A 21,346-nucleotide genomic window follows, 5' to 3' on the forward strand; every position below is an offset into this window, starting at 1 on the left:
CCAGCACTGTCTCCGGCCCGCTTCCGGGGGCCACCAACCCGAGCCTCGCGGGCGGGTTGAGGGGTGGTCTCGGTCGCTCGGGGTCCAGCGAAGACTGGGCAGTAACCAATAGGCGACTGTGGCCCAACGGGGATCCCTCGGATGCAGCCAATGCCCTCGCTGCGCTCTCCGCCCCCGCCCTCGCCAGCCCCCGGCCGCTGGACCATTGGCGCCGGCGGGATCGGGGGTGCGCGCGACGCCGGCCTTTCGGGGAGGGTGGGGCTTGGAGCCGGGCTGCGCTCCCGCCCGCGCTCTGCCTCTGCCCCGCCCCCGGACGCGCGGCCCTCAGCCCCTCTGCGGCGCGGCGGCGGCAGGAGGGGGTGCGGGGCGCGCGCGTGGGCGTGGCCGGCGGGCGTGGCTGGCGAGCGGCAGGAGGCGGGGCGGCGAGCGCTGTCGCAGTGAAAGCCCGAGCGGCGGCGGCGGCGGGGACGGCGGCGGAGGCTGCCCGGCGGCTGTGCGCGCGTGTGGGGCGCAGGCTCGGCGGCGGCAGCCCGTCTGGAGCGGTCGCTGCGAGGACGACAGCTGCAGCGGGGGAGGCGCGGCCGGGGCTGCGCGCTCCGCGGAGCCGGCGGGGCCGGGAACAGGTGATCCCAGCGGGAGCCCCGCGCCCTACCGAGTTGGAGGGGCGGGAGCCCGCGCTCCCGGGCGCAGCTGCAGCCGCCCAGCCGCGGCTCCGGACTCGGGCATCCCTGCGCTCTCGGGGGTCCGGGGAAGCCTCCTACCCCCGCAGGCTCGGAAGTGCCTTCTCCTGCTCCCTGGCCGCTCCCGGCGCCCGCTCGGCGGCGGAGAAAGTTGTGGACGTGTCCCGATAGTCGAACCGGGCGCTGTCGCGACCGGGCTGGGTGTGCGCGCGCTCGGGGCGGCGCTGACACGGCAGCCCCCTATCACCTCGGTCCCCTCCGGAAACTGCTTCTGAAGCTGAAACTTTGGGCGCCGACCAGCGCAGGCGGGAGCCCGGGGGGCGGAGGGCGGCTCGGTGCGGGCCTGCGGGCGCCCCTCGGCGCGGACAGCCGGGACGCCGCGGACGGCATGTGACGGTCCCGGAGGCCGCAGCGCGGGAAGGCGCGGGCCCCGGCGCGGCGGGGAGGGCTCGGCCGGAGGGGAGGCTGCGGCGCGCGGCCGGTCGCTGCGGGCCCGGGCCCCGAGCCGTGCCGCTCCGCTCGCCCGGGCCCCGCCGAGGCCGCTGCGCCCCCGCCTCCTCGCGGGAGGACTCACTCCAAACTCCCTGAACTTCGGGGACAGTCCCCCGAAGCGGCGAAACTCTCAGGGTTGGCAGCCCTGCTCAGGGATCCCCATCCCGGGCGGCGCTCCGGACGCCCTCTCCTCACCGCGGCCCCGCAGACACGTGCCTGGACTCCGAGGGCCCCTGGAGCCCCCGGCCCGGCCAAGATGCTCATGAGGAAAGTGCCCGGCTTCGTCCCGGCCTCCCCGTGGGGGCTGCGGCTGCCGCAGAAGTTCCTCTTCCTCCTCTTCCTCTCGGGCCTCGTCACCCTGTGCTTCGGGGCCCTCTTCCTGCTGCCCCACTCCTCTCGCCTCAAGCGCCTCTTCCTGGCCCCCCGGACCCAGCAGCCTGGCCTGGAGGTGGTGGCCGAAATCGCCGGCCATGCCCCAGCCCGCGAGCAGGAGCCGCCTCCCAACCCGGCCCCTGCCGCGCCGGCCCCGGGCGAGGATGACCCCAGCAGCCGGGCCAGTCCCCGCCGCAGGAAAGGGGGGCTGCGGCGCACCCGCCCCACCGGGCCCCGCGAGGAGGCCACGGCGGCCCGGGGCAATAGCATCCCGGCCTCCAGGCCCGGGGACGAGGGCATCTCTTTCCGCTTTGACTTCAACGCATTCCGGAGCCGCCTCCGCCACCCGGTCCTGGGAATGAGGGCCGATGAGAGTCAGGAGCCCCAGAGCCGAGTGCGAGCCCAGCGGGAGAAAGTCAAGGAGGTATGAACTCAGCCCCCACAATTCTTCCCACCAATTGCCCCCACTAAGGAGAAGATCCTCTTTCCCTTGCCTCAGTCACTCCTGATCCCGGTGCTCCCACCCCTTTCCCTTGCCTCAGTCACTCCTGGTCCCGGGTCTACTTATGGCCCTGCAGACTACACTTTGCACCTTCCCCTTTCCTCCCAAGTGTCCCACCTTCTGTCCTCCCTACACAGTTTCCCACCACTCGGGTCAGTTAATCGTCCCCACCGTGACAGATGGCAGCTGAACCCCTAGACCAACTGCCCCCTCACTCCCAGACTCTGGTCTGTCCTGTCCAACCTCCAGCCCCAGTGAGCCCCACTCCTTCCCTTTGCGGAGTTGCTAATGAGAGAGGAGTTCAGGTTTCTTAGTGCACCCGCTTTTTGCATTTATGGACACAGAGTCACTGGTTCCATTCTTTTTCACTGTGTAACCTTAAGTCCAAAACCCCTGTAGGACCTGCTTACCTGAAAACCCAGGATTTAAGGGGATATTTGGTGTCCTGCAAATATTTTGTAATCTAGTAAGCAACCTACAAACCAGAGGATATTGTGCATTCTGTTTCTATTGAGCTTTGGAACAATTGTACACGATTGTACATAATTGCATGTGATGCAGGAAGAGATGATAAAGCAGTGGTCATGTTACGGAAGCTCCGAGGTTATTGGCTTAATGAAGCAGGTCTTGAGCTGGTTCCCTGTAGGGATTGTACGAGGAGAGATTTAGAAGGATCACTTTAAGTCTGAATCTTAGTTTAAGAAATCAGAAGCAAACACAAGCCTCACAAGGCTTGAAGACAGTTGCCAGTTTGCTACTGCTGACTAAATATTCTGCTGGACCACTGTTAGAACTGCCTGCGTGCGGATGGTGCCCAGCAATGCAGAGGGGGCTGCAGTGACACCCCCAGGCCACGAGGGGGCCGTGGGCAAGCTGTGGGCCAGGGTCTCCTCCCTAGAAACGAGAGGATGCTCTCCCCTCCCCATGGACTCAAAGGAAAGAAAGGACTGCTTTTGCCTAGACTTTTGTTTTGCTGCAAAGAAGTCAGCAGGTCGGCCCTGATTTCCAGGAAGAGCAGGCAGCAAGGATCAGGACCTGCTCTGTCAAGACCTGCTCAGAGCCGATGGAGAGCTTAGCCAGATTATCCCCTTCTCCTTGTCTGAACTATTCTCCCTTCCAGCACCCACCTCTCTTCCACTTTTTATTTCTGCTGTTACTTTGTTTGGAGACTTAACTAGCAATCACAGGACATTTTGTGAAGTTACAATAGGAAGCCACAAGGAAGCTGAGTGCTTGGTATGTATGTGTGTGTGTGTGCATGTTTGTGTGCTCTCAGTTTCCAGATTCCTGTTGAAATCTCAGGTTGATTGAAAGCTGGAACTTGCAGTAGCTAAGTAAGGGGCATTAATTTCTCCCTTTCTTGTTAAGGAACTAAGCTGTTGAATACTCAAAAGCACCACCCATAGCTCTTTCTCAAAGCTGCTTCTGAGCACAGTGGCTCTTTTTGCCCCTCTTGGCCTCCTAGGAGGGCAGTGACCCCCGGTGAAATTACATATAAATTGCATGCATGCAGTTTTTCATGGGGCATCCAGAGGTGCTATCGGATTTTCAAACTGCCCAAAGGGTTAAGAATTAACTACCGTCCTCCTCAGAAGAGATGCTCTCCGTGTTTGCACTTAGATGGTGGTCCATTTCCGAATGCCTGGGGCTGGGAGTCATGGCAAGAAGGGCGGGCTGGCTAGTAGGGAACTTGATTTTCCCTCTCTGTGTAAGACAGTTTCTTTTGCCAGCAGAGTCTTGGATGATGCTTGCTGGAGTGACTGGAGGGCGGTAAGAGGGGGGAGGATTCTGTGCTTTGCAGGCGGGTATAAAATAATGTGATGGGAGAAGGTCTAAGTTGGTGGCCAGATGTCTGGATCTTTCTAGCTGGCATCTTCTTGCACCCCCTGGTACTAGCTGGAGGCATGCTGCATGTACTTGGAGTTAGTGTTCAGCAAGCCCTCTCTTACTAATCTTGAAGACCTTAAGCTTCTCAGAATGGAGAGGACTGGTTTCTGTGTTTTGAAAGCTATTGACTCTTCAGGCTTCCTGCCACTGACCACACCCCCATTACAACCCGAAAGATGTAGAGTGGTTTTTGGTTTAGTTGTTAACACAGTTACCATTCCTGCTGTCCCACCCCAGGAAGAACGCATATGATGGTTGCTGGAGGATGTCTTTATTTCCTTCACATTTAAATTCTATCTGCGTCATGCCCAGGGGTAGATCATTTTAGAAAGGTGCCTGTTTTCACAAAAGGGACTGTTGCTTTCCTCTCTGGTTTGTTTATTTCCAGACATGGATTGATTAAATCCAAGGAACAGAGGGGGAGCTGGCATCAGATAAAAAAGGCCCTGTTCTTATAAGATTTTAAAGTGAAAGTAAATATCAGGAGAGAGTCAGAGAGGGTGATAAATGAGCATGAGTGAAAACTGGACGCTTGGACTCTGGATCAACACCGTGTATTCATGAGCATCCTGAGAGATGGACATGGTCACCAGGTCTGTGTTGATAAGATGGTTGAGGCTGCAGGTTCTGGACATGCATACGTCAGGAAACACTCTGTCACTAGAATCAACTATTTTTCCTCACTTTCCAGTTTTGGAACCTTGGCAAAAGCAATGTGGTGGAGAGAGGAGACCCACAGAACATGGGTTGGAGTTTCAGCTCACTCTCAACTGTCTGACTTTGGGCAAGCCACCTCTCCTTCCTGGACCTTCTTGTACAATGGGGTGAGGGAGAGGAGAATAAGCTGGTTATAGACCCTCTTGCTTCTGGCCCTGGCCCCTAAGTGAGCTGCCAGTCTGGTCAGGGACTCCATAGCAGCTGGGCTTTCCGAACTCTGTTTTGAGATATCTTGTACTGGAAGTCAGGGACAATGGTGTGATGGTAGTGGTGGTGTTTATGGGGTCGTGATATTCACTGCTGTATCTCTGTCTAGCACCTAGCCAAGAGTAGACATTCAGGCTGTTGATTAAGTTAATTATTCCCATTACCCTCAGCTTGGAATCATGAAGAGTAAAGGTGTTGGCTAGAATGTAAAGGGGTGAAGGCTTGGTAGTAGCCTTGCCTTTCAGATCTGAGGATAATATAGGAAATGGGGGATGTCATTCATAGGTGGGTTTCCTATGGATTCAAGTTCAAACGAACTTGTCTCACACATGGAAATGTACAGCTTTTTCCGGTTATATCTCAGTGGAAGAATTCAGACTGCCCTGGGTCCTACCCATGATTCTTGGTTGTGTTTTTGTTGTTGTTTTTGTTTGTTTGTGTTTGTTTTGTTTTGTTTTTTAAGACGGAGTCTTGCTCTGTCGCCGAGGCTGCAGTGCAGTGGTGTGGTCTTGGCTCACTGCAGCCTCCGCCTCCCAGGTTCCAGGTTCAAGTGATTCTCATGACTTAACCTCCCAAGTAACTGGGATTACAGGTGCCCCACCACGCCTGGCTAGTTGTTGTATTTTTAGTAGAAACGGGGTTTTGCTGTGTTGGCCAGGCTGGTCTCGATCTCCTGACCTCAGGTGATCCACTTGCCTCAGCCTCCCGAAGTGCTGAGATTACAGGCACGAGCCTCCGCGCCCGGCCAGTGCCTGGTGGTTGTTCTGGGGAACCTGTTCCTTCCAGTGAAGGGGGCTTGTTATAAAAGGGAATTAGGCTGGCTGGGGCACTGAGAACGCGTTGGGACTTGCCCTTGACCATATGGTGTTTTCAAACAAACCACAGAAAGGGCTCCTTCCTCTGGTCAGATGCAGCACCAGCACCACTCCAGAGTGCAGGGCTGGGTGAGGAAAATGTGGATTGAATTTCCCCACCTTCCCTGTGCTGTTGGCCCAGCGTTCTTATAAACCACTGTATGCCGCAGTTCTGTTAAGAATCCAAGCTGGGTCAAGTCGTAGCTGTTCCATCAACTCTGATTGGAAATTCCTGTTTATTACTGGACCTCAGTCTTCATGGTAAAACCAAGAGGTTGTCATTTAGGGGACCCTTCTGTCTCCTCCACTTCCACCTCTTTACTGTTTTGTTTATGGATCTGCCCAAGCACCTAGAATAGGGTCTGACATTTAGTTGGAACTCAGATACTTGAATGAATGGCTACATTAAAGATGTATAAACTAACAGTTAAGGTTGCTAGTGGCCGAGGCTGGGTCTTCTCCCTCAGGGTACCTGGAATTCCAAGGAGCCTCAAAGTAAGAGCTATAGTCAGGTTTAGAAGCTTAGCAGCTCAGTGACCCAGCAGGCCTTTTAGAAGTTGCAGCAATTTTCTAAGGGCAAATCTGACTTGAGGGAGTGGAGGTGGCACCCATGAGTAAAATCTCTCATGCCTAGATAGCAGGCATCGGAGGGTGCCTGTGATTTGGCAGGGAGTGCCCCAGCTCTTGCCCTCTGTGCCTGCTGCATTCAGCCGCCAGGGTATTGCTGGTTATGATATGTGACAGTGTCTGAATAAGTTATCTTGGCAAATGATCTTTGCTCCCCATTAACGGGCTGGTTCGTTAGTCATGTGTGGTTTTTTTGTGGTTTCTCTGTATATCTGATTTATCATCACTAGTGCCAGGGACAGGTAGGAAAATTAAAAGGCTTTGTAGCATGTGAATCTGAGCCTGTGAGATGTTCAGGATAATTAATATTAGGAACAGCTCAGATTTAAATAGCTTTCCTTCAAAGAGCTCTGTTTGAGTTGCAAATCCATTCAAGATCCTTTCCCTCCTCCCTGGTCCTTCAGTCTCTTCAGTTTCCCTCTTGTCCTGCTCTACAGTACATTTAACATAGGTGGAGACTGGCCTGTAATAACTGAACAGGCCCCTTGGAAAACCCTTATGTCCTCAGCCCAGCTACACGCCTCCTCCTTCTGTAGGACAGAGTGTGCAGTTGAGTAAAGCTTAGTACTTGTCCCTACCAGGTATACAACTTAACTCCCACATGTTGGTTGGGTCTCTGCTTTCATTTCCAGTTGTACCATTTGAGGGAATTAGGCATTCCAGGAGCAATTGCTTCTCAGGCTCCGTATTCTTAACTCTGTCTTTAGTGTTAGGGCTAGAAACAAATAGAAGGACGATTTTTAAAAGTCGCTGCCTATTTCACAGTACAGTTAGCAGAGGAAGGAGGGGGTAAGAATATAGATTCTCCTGTGGTTTTCACGGTGACTGATTTACATCCGAGTTCAAGAAATGCTTTTTCTCTAGCTTTCCCGGAAGACGGATCCATTACTCCACCAAAAATAAATATTGTGATATGTATCAGGCATACTTTGCTCAAAGGGACTTACATCTTTTCTCTTATTGAAAAAAATAAATCAGGCTTGCAGATTGTAAAGCCTCCGTGCAGGGAGCTTCTTGGTAATCCAGGTGAGCACCCAGCCTTGTGGATACTGACTCTGGCTTGGAAAAGAAACCTCTCTTTGCATCCTAAGTTGAATCTGTGTTAGAGGAAGTGTTGGGAGCTTTATGCTCTCCCTGCATTGCTTTCATTGATGAAATTGGGAAGGGTTTCCCAAAGGAATGATGGACGTAGGATAGTTGCCTCAGGCGAGCTCGTGGATTTATGATTACATTACTTGAAAATAGGGGCCATTCATGGAGCAGGGACAAGTTCGTGAGTCAAGGATTATTATTCCAGTTCTGTGCACCTGCAGTCCAAAAAGACCAGGCTCATCCAAACAGTAAGCCCTGGTTCTTGATTCCCTACTATTCCTGGACCAAGCAAGGCCTTTATGCATAAGCATTTGCATAATTTGGGGAAAAGAAACAACAAATATTCTTAGCTCTATATTTCCATGCAGATGATGGTAAGAAGCCAAATTGGAGACTCCTCAAAGAATTCCAGGGACTCAAGGACCTTAGCCCCCTCCCTCTTCCTCCTCACTCCCCCTTCACTCTGGGGGCTGGTCAGTAGCTCTGACAGCAGGGTTTTGGATATCTTAAATGTAGAGTTGATACAACTGAGATTGCTGTTAAGTCAGACCTGCTTTGGTGTCGCCGCTCTCAAAGAGAAAGGAAGCCACAGAGACCACAGCCTCAGTGTGGGGACTCAATTGCAGGTGTTTCCTCTCCTAGAAGGCTGTTGCCTAAGATTTGATTGAGAGCTCCCCACACTTGGCAGGCAGGTAGTCAGAACAGTTCTTACTCTGAATTTCTTGGAATCTTCTTTAATTAAAGGCTACCACCAGGGCAATTGTCCATCTGTTTTAGTGCAGTACCTTTAGTGGTAACTTTTACAGAAGAAACTTTGATATATTGATTAGTGCCCGCCTTGATAGATGATCAATAATTGTGCTTTTATCTGGCATCTTCTGGGAGTCAGCTGCTCCCAAGGTGAACCTTCCGGGCAAACAATTGTCACTAAATAGCAACCATTCTCAATGGCCAAATAACAGGAAGTTTTTCTCTCCTCCTCACACCTCTGCCATCTTCTTAAGCCTCATGCTGAACACAAATCATTCTTGCTGGCCTCGTGGTCACCATAAAATCCACTGTGGATGCGGCAATGTCCTGTTGAGGCTGATGGGATGTATCACTAAGACTGTTTGCTTCCCAGCTTCTGTTCTTTATGATCTCGTCTTAGTTTTTACACAACCACCTTGTGTTGTAGCTACTATTTATTTAAGTATAATTAATTAATACATATAGTGAAATGCGCAGAATTTTTTTTTTTTTTTTTTTTTTTTTTGAGACGGAGTCTTGCTCTGTCTCCCAGCCTGGAGTGCGGTGGCACAATCTCTGCTCACTGCAACCTCCACCTCCCGGGTTCAAGCGATTCTCCTGCCTCAGCCTCCTGAGTACCTGGCACTACAGGTGCGTGCCACCATACCCAGCTGATTTTGTATTTTTAGTAGAGACGGGGGTTTGCCATGTTGACCAGGCTGGTTATGAACTCCTGACCTCAGGTGATCCACCTGCCTTGGCCTCTCAAAGTGCTGGGATTACAGGCGTGAGCCGTACCCGGCCAAATGCACAGATCTTAAATATACAGTTTGCTGTATTTTCAGAAATGCAGAAAACCGTGTAGACCACAGTCCTATCATACACAGAACATTTCCATCATCGCAGAAAGTTCCTCTGCTCCTTGACAGATGATTAACCCATCATCAACCTCTCATCTAGCCTTAATCACTGTCTTGATTGCTATCAGCTGAGATTAGTTTTTGCCTGTTCTAGAATTTCAGAAAAATGGAGTAGTAAGCCAGGTACAGTGGCTCATGCCTGTAATCCCAGCATTTTGGGAGGCTAAGGGGGGAGAATCACATGAAGATAGGAGTTCAAGACTGGCTTGGGCAACATAGCAAGACTCCCTCTCTCTCTCTCTCTCTATATATATATATATATATATATATTATACACATATATATATAAAATAATCAGGTGTGGTAGTGTACACCTGTGTTCCCAGCTACTCAGGAGGCTAAGGTGGGTGGATTCACTGAGCCCACGAGTCTGAAGCTATAGTGAGTTTTGATCAAGCCACTGCACTCCAGACTGGGTGACAGAGTGAGACCCTGTCTCAAAAAAAAAAAAAAAAAAAAAAGAGAAAAAAAAGTAAAAAATAAGTGGAATAGTACAGTACATGCCCTATGGAAAAGGCTTCGTTCATTGAAGACAGTAATGAAATTGATCCATATTGTGTGTATCAGTACTTCATTCCTTTTTATTGTTGAGATGTATTCCATTGTATGATTATACCCCAATTTGTTTATTCATTCACCTGTTGGCCTTTTGAGTTGTTCTGGCTATTGTGAATAAAGCTGCTATAAACATTTTATGTACAAGTCTATGTGTGAGCATATGTTTTCATTTCTTTTGTATAACTAGGAGTGGAATCACTAGCTCATAGAGCAGATGTGTGATTGACTTTATAAGAAACTGGAAGCACTTTCCCCAAGTAGTTAGACCATTTTATATGCCACCAGCAATATGTGAGAGTTCTGCATCCTTGCTGACACTTGTTATTGTCAACCTTTTTAGGTTTAGCTATTCAAGATGGTGTGTAGTGACAGTTTGTTGTGGCTTTAATTTTTGTTTCCTTGTTAACTGTTGACATTGAATGTCCTTTCATGTGTTTATTTGCTATTTCTTTTTTTTTTTTTTTTTTTGAGATGGAGTCTCACTCTGTCACCCAGGCTGGAGTACAGTGGTGTGATCTTGGGTCACTGCAAACTCCACCTCCCAGGTTCACACCATTCTCCTGTTCCAGCCTCCTGAGTAGCTGGGACTACAGGCGCCCACCACCACACCCAGCTAATTTTTTGTATTTTTAGTAGAGACGAGGTTGCACTGTGTTAGCCAGGTTGGTCTTGATCTCCTGACCTCAAGTGATCCTCCTACCTTGACCTCCCAAAGTGCTGGGATTACAGGTGTGAGCCACCGTGCCAGCCATTTATTTGTTATTTCTATATCTCTCTTATAGATGTCTATTTAAAACTTTTGTTCCTTTTTAATGTCAAAAACTGGTCTGTTTACTGTCTTATTGAATCGCAAGAATTCTTTACATATTTTAGATACAAGTTCTTTAGCGGATATATGTATTATAAATGTTTATTCCCAGTCTGTGGCTTGTCTTTTCGTTTTCTTAATGGTGTCACTCAAAGAGCAGAAGTTTTAATTTTTATAAAGGCCAGTGAATCAGTATTTTCCTTTTGATGAGTGCTTTTTATATCTACTTTAAAAAAAAACTTTGCCTACCCCAGGTTATGAATATTTTTTAATTCCAGAAGCTTGATCATTTCAGTTTTTACATTTAGGTCTTTCATTGACTTCAAGTTAATTTTGTATATGATGTAAGGTAGGAGTTAAAGTTCACTGTTTTCTATTTAGATGTCCAGTTGTTTAGCACTGTTGTTGAAAAAAACTTTCCCTGCTGAATTGCTTTGATACCTTCGTTGGACTAATTGACTGTATACATATGGTTTTGTTTCTGGACTCTTCCACTCTACTGATTTATTTTTTATGTCAATCCATGCTTGCTTGCTTGCTTGCTTGCTTTTTTTTTCTTTTTGACAAAGTCTCGCTTTGTCACCCAGGCTGGAGTGCAGTGGCGTGATCTCAGCTCACTCCGCCTCCCGGATTCAAGCAATCTTCCTGTCTCAGCCTCCCAAGTAGCTGAGACTACAGGCATGAGCCACCACGCCCGACTAAGTTTTGTATTTTTAGTAGAGACAGGGTTTTACCATGTTGGCCAAGCTGGTCTTGAACTCTTGACCTCAAGTGATTTGCCTGCCTCGGCCTCCCAAAGTGCTGGGATTACAGGCGTGAGCCACTGTGCCCAGCCAATCCATGCTTTCTTGATGCTGTAGCCTCATAGTAAGTCTTGAAAACCGGTAGTGTGATTCCTCCATCTTTGATCTTCTTTTTCAAAATAGCTTTGGCCATTGTAGTTCCTTTGCATGTCTGTATACATTTGAGAACAAATTTGTCACTTTTCATGAAAAATCTTGCTAGGAGGCTGGGCATGGTGGCTCACATCTACAATCCCAGCATTTTGGGAGGCCAAGATGGGTAGATGGATTGAGCCCAGGAGTTCCAGACCAGCCTGGGCAACATGGCAAAACCCAATCTCTAAAAAATAAAATAAAATAAAATAAAGTAAAAAAAATAGCCAGGCATGATGGTATGCAACTATAGTTCCTGCTCCTGGAAAGGCTGGGAGGTGGGAGGATCGCTTGAGCCTAATGAGGTTGAGACTGCAGTTAGCCATTATTGCAACACTGTACTCCAGCCTGGGCAACAGAGTAAAAAAAAAAAAAAAAAAAACCTTGCTGAGATTTTGACTGAGTTTGTCTTGAATCCATAGATCAAATTGGAGAGAGTTGTTATCTTAACAATACTGGGTCTTTCATTCTATGAATGTAGTATCTCTGTCCATTTATTTAGATTTTCTTTAATTTCTCTCAACAGTGTTTTATAGTGTTTATGTTCAAGAGAGCTTGAACATATTTTATTAACTGTATCTGTTTTACGTTTTAAATACTGTAAATGATATTCTTTATTCTTATTTTTAAATATTTTAAAATTTTCATTTATTTTTATTTTTATTTTTGAGACAGAGTTTCGCTCTTGTTGCCCAGACTGGAGTGCAATGGCATGATCTCAGTTCACTGCAACCTCTGCCTCCCGGGTTCAAGCAATTCTCCTGCCTCAGCCTCCCAAGTAGCTGAGATTACAGGTGCACACCACCACACCTGGCTAATTTTTGTATTTTTAGTAGAGACGGGATTTCACCATGTTGGTCAGGCTGGTCTCAAACCCCTGACCTCAGGTGATCCGTCTGCCCCTGCCTCCCAAAGTGCTGGGATTATAGGCATAAGCCACCACACCCAGCCATTTTTAAAATTTTAATAGCTTTTGGAGTACAAGTGGTCTTTGGTTACATGGATGAATTACATAGCGGTGAATTCTGATATTTTAGTGCCCCCTTAACCCAACTAGTATAGATTGTGCTCAATATATAGGGTTTTAAAAAATCCCTCCCCCTTCTGAGACTCCAGAGTCTGTTATATCACTTCGTATGCCTTTGTATAATCATTACTTAGCTCCCATTTATAAGTGAGAACATACAGTATTTGGTTTTCCATTCCTAAGTTACTTCACTTAGAATAATGGCCTCCTGCTACATCTAAGTTGCTGCAAAAGATGCTATTTCAGTCCTTTTCATGGCTGAGTAGTATTCCATGGTATATATATACCACATTTTCTTTATCCACTCGTTGGCCAATGGACACTTAGGTTGGTTCCATATCTTTGCAATTGTGAATTGTGCTGTAGTAAACATGTGTGTACATGTGTCTTTTTTCATGTAATGACTTCTTTTTATTTGAGTAGATACCCAGTAGTGGGATTGCAGGATCGAATGGTAAATCTACTTATAGTTCTTTAAGGAATCTCTATACTGTTTTCCATAGAGGCTGTACTAATTTATATTCCTACCAGCAGTGTATTAGTGTTCCCTTTTCACCACATCAATGCCAATATCTGTTGTTTTTTGACTTTTTAATAATGTCATTCTTGCAGGAGTAAGGTGGTATCTCATTGTAGTTTTAATTTGCATTTCCCTGATGATAAGTGATGTATAGCATTTTTCATAGTTTCTTGACCATTTGTGTATCTTTTTTTGAGAAATGTCTATTCATGTCATTTGCCCACTTTATTAATTAATTAATTTACTTTGAGACAGGGTCTCCCTCTATCACCCAGGCTGGAGTGCAGTGGTGCGATCTTGGCTCATTGCAGCCTCTGCCTCCCGGGTTCAAGTAATTCTTGTGCCTCAGCCTCCTGAGCATCCGGGATTACAGGCATGTACCACCACGCCCGGTTAATTTTTTTTGTATTTTTAGAAGAGACGGGGTTTTGCCGTGTTGCCCAGGCTGGTCTCACACTCCTGGGCTCAGGAAATCCACCTGCCTCGGCCTCCCAAAGTGCTAGGATTACAGGCATGAGACACTGCACCCAGCCCAGTACTATGTTTAATAGAAGTGGTGAAAGTGGGCATCCTTGTCTTGTTCCAGTTCTTAGGGGGGAATGCCTTAAACTTTTCCCCATTCAGTATGATGTTGGTTATTATGGGTTTGTCATATATGGCTTTTATTATTTTGAGATAAGTCCTTTCTATGCCTAGTTTGTTGAGAGTTTTTATCATAAAAGGATGCTGGATCTTATTGAATGCTTTTTCTGTAACTATTGAGATGATCATATGGTTTTTGTTTTTAATTCTGTTTATGTGATATATGACGTTTATTGACTTGTATATGTTAGACCATCCCTGCACCCCTGATATGAAACCCACTTGATCATGGTGTATTATGTTTTTGATGTGCTGTTGGATTTGGTTAACTTGTATTTTGCTGAGGATTTTTGCATCTGTATTCATCAGGGACATTGGTCTGTAGTTTTCCTTATTTTTGTTATGTCCTTTCCTGGTTTTGTTATGAGAGTGATACTGGCTTCATAGAATGATTCAGAGAGGATTTCCTCTTTCTTAATCTTTTGGAATAGTTTCAGTAGCTGGAGTGTAGTGGCACGATGTCTGCTCACTGCAACCTCCGCCTACTAGGTCCAAGTGATTCTCCTGCCTCAGCTGCCTGAGTAGCTGGGACCACAGGTGCGTGCCACCATGCCTGGCTAATTTTTGTATTTTTTGTAGAGATGGGGTTTCACCATGTTGGCCAGGCTGCCTGGTCTTGAACTCCTGACCTCAAGTAATCCACCCACCTTGGCCTCCCAAAGTGTTGGGATTACAGATGTGAGCCACCGTGTCCAGCCCCAATTCTTTGAATGTCTGATCGAATTCAGCTGTGAATCCATCAAGCCCTGGGCTTTTTTGTATGTGTGTGGCAATTTTAAATTTACTGATTGAATCTTGCTACTTGTTACTGGTCTGTTTAGGGTTTCTGTTTTTTCCTGATTTAATCTAGGAGGGTTGTATGTTTCCAGGAATTTAACAGTTTCCTTAGATTTTTCTAGTTTGTGTGCATAGAGATGTTCGTAGTAGTCACGAATGATATTTTGTATTTCTGTGGTGTTGGTTATAATACTTGCAGTTTCATTTCTAATTGAGCTTAGTTGAATCTTCTTTTTTTCTTGGTTAATCTAGCTAATGGTCTATCCATTTGAAAAGCTAGTTTATCTTTTCAAAGAACTAGCTTTTTATTTCATCTTTTTTTAATGTTTCAATTTCATTTACTTCTGCTCTGATCTTTGTTATTTCTTTTCCTCTGCTAGCTTTGGGTTTGGTTTGTTACTGTTTCTGTAGTTCCTTGAGAACTACAGAATTGAGGTGTAACATTAGGTTGTCAATTTGTGATCCTTCAGACTTTTTAATGTAGGCATTTAGTGCTATAAACTTTCCTGTTAGCACAGTATACAGAGTTTTGATAACTTGTGTCACTATTATTCGTTTCAAAAAATGTTTGAATTTCCATCTTGATTTTATTGTTAACCCAGAATCACTCAGGAGCAGATTGTTTACTTTTCATGTATTTGTATCATTTTGAGGGTTCCTTTTGGAATTGATTTCTAGCTTTATTCCACTGTGCTCTGAGAAGATACTTGATACAATTTTGATTTTTTTTTTTTTTTTTTTTTTGAGACGGAGTCTCGCTCTGTCACCAGGCTGAAGTGCAGTGGTGTAGTCTCAGCTCACTGCAACCTCCGCCTCCCAGATTCAGGTGATTTTCCTGCCTCAGCCTCCAAATTACTTGCACTACAGCTGGCCCGCCACTTTGCCCGGCTAGTTTTTTGTATTTTTTAGTAGAGACGGGGTTTCACCATGTTGGCCAGGATGGTCTCGATCTCTGACCTCATGATCTGCCATCCTTGGATCCCAAAGTGCTGGGATTACAGGCGTGAGCCACTGTGCCTGGCCACAATTTCGATTTTTTAAAAAATTTATCGAGACTTGTTTTGTGTCCTATCATATGGTCTGTCTTGGAGAATGTTCCAGGTGCTGATGAGAAGAATGTGTATTCTGCAGTTCTTGGGTAGAATGTTCTGTAAATGTTAGGTCCATTTTTTCTAGAGTATGGTTTAAGTCCCTTATTTCTTTGTTGATCTATCTCAATGATCTGTCTAGCGCTGTCAGTAGAGTATTAAAGTCTCTCACTCATTTCTTAGATCTAGTAGTAATTATTTGATGAATCTGGGAGCTGTAGTGTTAGGTACATATAAATTTAGGATTGTAATATGTTCTTGTTGGATTGATCCTTTTATCATTATGTAATGACCTTCTTTGTCTTTTTTTTTTTTTTACTATTGTTGCTGAAAAGTCTGTTTTATCAGATACAAGAATAGGTATTCCTGCTTGCTTTTGTTTCCATTTGTGTGGAATCGTTTTCCACCCCTTTACTTTGAGTTTATATGAATCCTTATATGTTAGGTGAGTCTCTTGAAGACAGCAGCTATTTGGTTCATATTCTGCCATTCTGCCAATCTGTATCTTTTAAGTGGAGCATTTAGGCCATTTATGTTCAACATTAATACTGAGATATGAGGTGCTGTTCCATTCATCATGTTAATTGTTACCTAGATGCTTGGTTTTTTTTCCATTGTGTTACTGTTTTATAGGCTCTGTTTTATGCTTTTGAGAGCTTCTATTTTGGTGCATATCAAGCTTTGGTTTTAAGATTTAGAACTCCTTTTAGCATTCCTTGTGGGGCTGATCTGGTGGTGACAAATTCCCTCACCATGTAAATGATATTCTTTAAATATTTGTTTTCCAATTGTTTGTTGCCAGTACATAGAAATATAATAGGGTTTTTTTCTGTATATTGATTTTGTATCATATGACCTTATTGAACCCATTTATTATGTGTGTGTGTGTATATATATATATGTATATTTTGGTAGCTTTCTTAGGGTCTGTTATGTATATGATCATGTTGTCTATGTCAAGACAGTCTGACTTCTTCCTTTACAGTTTATATGCTTCTTATTTCCTTTTCCTGATTCATTGCACTGACTGGGACTTCCAGTTCAATGTTTAAAAGAAGTAGTGAGAACTGACATCTTTGCCTTATTCTTGATCTCGAGGGAAAAGCATCCAGTCTTTCATCATTAAGTATGATGTTAGATGTAGGTTTTTGGTAGATGCCTTTTATCAAGTTGAAGTTCCCTTTTATTCCTAGTTTGCTGAGGGTTTTTATCTGTAATGGGATTAAGTTTTGTCACATGCTTTTCCTGCATCTATGGAGATTATATTGTTTTCCTCTTTAATTCAGTTAATATAGTGAATTATATTGATTTTAAAAGAATGCTAGACTGGGCGCATGGTGGCTCACGCCTGTAATCTTAGCACTTTGGGAGGCTGAGGTGGGCAGATTGCCTGAGCTCAGGAGTTCGAGACCAGCCTGGGCAACATGGTAAAACCCCATCTCTACTAAAATACAAAAAATCAGCCAGGCTTTTTGGCACACTCCTGTAGTCCTAGCTATTTGGGAGGCTGGGGCATGAGAATTGCTTGAACTAGGGAGGCAGAGGTTGCAGTGAGCTGAGATCATGCCACTGCACTCCAGCCTAGGCAACAGAGCGAGACTGTCTCAAAAAAATAATAATGAAAAAAAGAATACTAAATCAAACTTGCATTTGATCTTCTAATATTTTTGTTAAGGACTTTTTCATCTATGTTCATGAGGGATATTGGTCTATAGTTTTTTTTGTAAATCCTTTGGTTTTTGGTGTCAACATTATGTTGACCTCATAAAATAAACTGTAAATTGACTTGTATTCCATGTCCCTTTGTTTTCTTTCTTTCCTTTTTTTCTTAGATACAGTGTTTCACTATGTTGCCTAGGCTGGCCTCGAACTCCTGGGTTCAAGTGATCCTCCTGTCTCCACTCCAGAGTAGCAAGGACTGAAGATGTGTGCCTCCATATACCATGCTCAGCTTCTCTCTTTTCTGAAAGAGTCTGTGGGACACTAATGTTTTCTCTTTCTTAAATATTTCATGGACTTCATCAGTGGAGCATTATATGAAGCCTAGAAGATATTTTTTGGGGGGAGTTAATTATTAATTTAATTATATAACAGATATAGGATAGTCAGAATTTTTTGTGGCAGTTTTCTCAATATGTATTTCAAGAAATTTGTCTGTTTCATCTAAGTTGTAAAATTTATTGGTCTAAAATTGTTCCTAAGGTTCTCATTTTCTTCTTTCCTTCCTTCCTTCCTTCCTTCCTTCCTTCCTTCCTTCCTTCCTTCCTTCCTTCCTTCCTTCCTTCTTCTTTATTTCCTTTTTTTTTTTTTTTTCTTGAGACGGAGTGTCGCTCTGCCACCCAGGCTGGAGTGCAGTAGCCGGATCTCAGCTCACTGCAAGCTCTGCCTCCTGGGTTTACGCCATTCTCCTGCCTCAGCCTCCCGAGTAGCTGGGACTACAGGCGCCCGCCACCTCGCCCAGCTAGTTGTTTGTACTTTTTAGTAGAGACGGGGTTTCACCGTGTTAGCCAGAGTGGTCTTGATCTCCTGACCTTGTGATCCACCCATCTTGGCCTCCCAAAGTGCTGGGATTACAGGCTTGAGCCACTGCGCCCAGCCTCTTTCCTTTCTTTTTTTTTTTTTTGTGAGATGGAGTCTCGCTCTGTCTCCCAGGCTGGAGTGCAATGGTGCAGTCTCAGCTCACTGCAATCTCTGCCTCCCAAGTTCAAGCAATTCTCCTGCCTCAGCCTCCCAAGTAGCTGGGATTACAGGCATGTGCCACCATGCCCAGCTAATTTTGTATTTTTAGTAGAGACAGGGTTTCACCATGTTGATCAGGCTGGTCTCAAACTCCTGACCTCATGTGATCCACCTGCCTTGGCCTCCCAAAGTGCTGGGATTATAGGCATGAGCCACTATACCCAGCCTCATTTTCTTTTTTTTTTTTGAGACGGAGTCTTGCTCTGTCGCCCAGGCTGGAGTGCAATGGCTCTATCTTGGCTCACTGCAACCTCCGCCTCCCAGGTTCAAGCAATTCTCCTGCCTCAGCCTCCCAAGTAGCTGGGATTACAGGTGCCTACCACTACACCTGGCTAATTTTTGCATTTTTAGTAGAGATGGGGTTTCACCATGTTGGCCAAGCTGGTTTGGCCTCCCAAAATGTTGGGATTACAGGCGTGAGCCACCACGCCCAGCCCATTTTCTTTTTAATGTTTGTGAGATCTATGGTGGTATTCCTTCTTTCATTCCTGGTATTGGCAATTAGTTTTTCTGTTTCCTTCTTAAAAATAATTTAGCTCAGCTATCGGGGAAACCTGCCCCCAATATTTCAATGTAGGTTCCTTCTATTTTCCATAAGTGTTGGCCGACTGAGAAATAAACAGAAAGAGTACAAAGAGAGGAGTTTTACAGCTGGGCCTCTGGGGGTGACATCACATATCGGTAGGACCGTGATGCCCACCTGAGCTGCAAAACCAGCAAGTTTTTATTAAGGCTTTTGAAAGGGGGAGGGGGTGTACAAACAGGGAGTAGGTCACAAAGATCACATGCTTCAAAGGGCAAAAGGCAGAACAAAGATCACATGCTTCTGAGGAAACAGGACAAGGGCAAAATCAGAACTACTGATAAGGGTCTATGTTCACCTGTGCACATACTGTCTTGATAAACATCTTAAACAACAGAAAACAGGGTTCGAGAGCAGAGAACCGGTCTGACCACAAATTAACTAGAGTGGAGTTTTTTCCCCACCCTAATAAGCCTGAGGGTTCTGCAGGAGACCAGGGCGTATTTCAGTCCTTATCTCAACTGCGTAAGACTGACAGACACTCCCAGCGTGGCAGTTTATAGACCTCCCCCCAGGAATGCATTCCTTCTCCAGAGTATTAATTATTAATATTCCTTGCTAGGAAAAGAATTTAGCAATATCTTCCCTACTTGCACGTCTGTTTATAGGCTCCCTGCAAGAAGAAAAATATGGCTCTATTTTGCCCAACTCCGTGGGCAGTCAGACCTTATGGTTGTCTTCCCTTGTTCCCTGAAAATCGCTGTTATTCTGTTCTTTTTCAAGGTGCACTGATTTCATATTGTTCAAACACACGTTTTAAAATCAATTTGTACAGTTAACATAATTATCACAGTGGTCCTGAGGTGACATACATCCTCAGCTTATGAAGATAACAGGATTAAGAGATTAAAGTAAGACAGACATAAGAAATAATAAAAGTATTATTTGGGAACTGATAATTATCCATGAAATCTTCACAATTTATGGTCCTCTGCTGCAGCTCCAGCAGGTCCCTCTGTTCGGGGTCCCTGACTTCCTGCAACACTCGGCCAGGCACAGTGGCTCATACCTGTAATCCCAGCACTTTGGGAGGCCGAAGTGGGTGGATCACTTGGGGTCAGGAGTTTGAGACCAGCCTGGCCAACATAGCAAAACCCCATCTCTACTAAAAATACAAAAATTTGCCAGGCATGGTGGCACGTGCCTGTAATCCCAGCTACTCGGCAGGCTGAGGCAGGAGAATCACTTGAACCAGGGAGATGAAGGTTGCAGTGAGCTGAGATCATGCCACTGCACTCCAGCCTGGGCAACAGAGCAAGCTCTGTCTCAAAAAAAAAATTAAATTAAAAAATAATTTAGGTCATACTTTATCAGTTTCATTAATCTTTTCTAAGAATCAACTTTTAGTCTTCTTAAAAATATCCCTTTAAAAATTTTATTAATTTTCACTCTTTATTTCCTTCCTTCTGCCTATGTTGAGCTTAATTCACTGTGTTTTTTCTAACTTAAGATAGAGACTCATTGATTTGGAATTTAATTTTCCAGATATCTTTTAATTATTGATTTCTAATTTAAGTCCCTTGTGTTCAAAGAACATACTCTAATTTTTGAAGCTTTTGAAACATGAGACCTGTTTTATGGTCAGCTATATGGTCTATATTGGCAAATGTTCCATGTACATTGAATTAAGAAATGTGTATTGTATGGTTGTTGGGTGGAATGTTCAATAACTATCACTTAGGTCAGATAGGTTGATAGTGTTGTTCAAAACTCTATGTATTTTTTTTTTTTTTTTGGTCTAGTTTTAAAATCTTTTATGGAGAAAAAAATATTGCTTTCCAACTCTAATTATGGATTTGTTTCACAATTCCCTTTCATTCGGTCAGGTTTTGCTTCATATTTTTTGTATTTATGTTATTAGGTATGTACACATTTAGGATTATTCTTAAAGAATTGGCCCTTTTTAACATTATACATGTATTTCTTCATTTCTGATAATTCTCTTTGTTTGCAGTATATTTTACCTGATTGATATAGCCTCTTCAGCTTTCATATGATTAGTGTTTGTATGGTAGAACTTTTTCCATTCTTTTTTTTTTAACCTATTTGTATCTTTGTATTTAAAATGTACCTCTTATAAAGAACACATAATTGGGTCTGGCATTTTGAATCTAGTCTGACAATCTGCTTTTGAATTAGTGTTTATTCCATTTATATTTAATGTGTTATTTACGTAACTGGGTCTAAATCTGTTGTATAGCATTTTTTATTAGTCTCATATCCTTTGTTTCTTTTTTCCTTTTCATGCCTTCTTTTGAATTAATCAAGTATTTCAGATTCTATTTTTATGTCATCCATTATACATATACAGACACGCAGAGAAACATACTTTATTGTTTTGGTGATTAGAATTTTCATTCCTATCACAATCTACCCTGAAATAATAATCATTTCATGTATAATGTAAGTCCTTCCAACAATATACTTCCATTTATCTTCTCCCAGACTTCATTCTGTTGCTGTCTTATATTTTACTGCTAGGTATGTTACAAATCTCACAATATATTGGTATTATTTTTTGCTTTAAACAGTCAGTTGTCTTAAAGAAATTAATAACTTAGATTCCTTTTATTTACCCATACACTGACCA

The 21,346-nt window shown here is 44.9% G+C and overlaps 1 protein-coding gene across 2 annotated transcripts in view; it reads left to right on the forward strand.

The window, feature by feature from the left end:
• Positions 1 to 472: 472 nt before the first annotated feature.
• MAN1C1 (mannosidase alpha class 1C member 1) overlaps positions 473 to 21,346 on the forward strand; it is a 173,069-nt gene continuing 152,195 nt past the window's right edge. Inside the window, exon 1 of one of the 2 annotated variants that reach the window (XR_004183332.1) lies at positions 473 to 1,968. Coding sequence is in view for 1 of the 2 variants with exons in the window: in XM_031665644.1 (XP_031521504.1) it covers positions 1,429 to 1,968 (540 nt within the window). In the remaining variant the exon portion in view is untranslated. The remainder of the gene's footprint in view (positions 1,969 to 21,346) is intronic. The other variant, XM_031665644.1, reaches the window with a different exon arrangement.

Source organism: Papio anubis, chromosome 1, assembly GCF_008728515.1.
Source record: "Papio anubis isolate 15944 chromosome 1, Panubis1.0, whole genome shotgun sequence".
Taxonomy (NCBI): domain Eukaryota; kingdom Metazoa; phylum Chordata; class Mammalia; order Primates; family Cercopithecidae; genus Papio; species Papio anubis.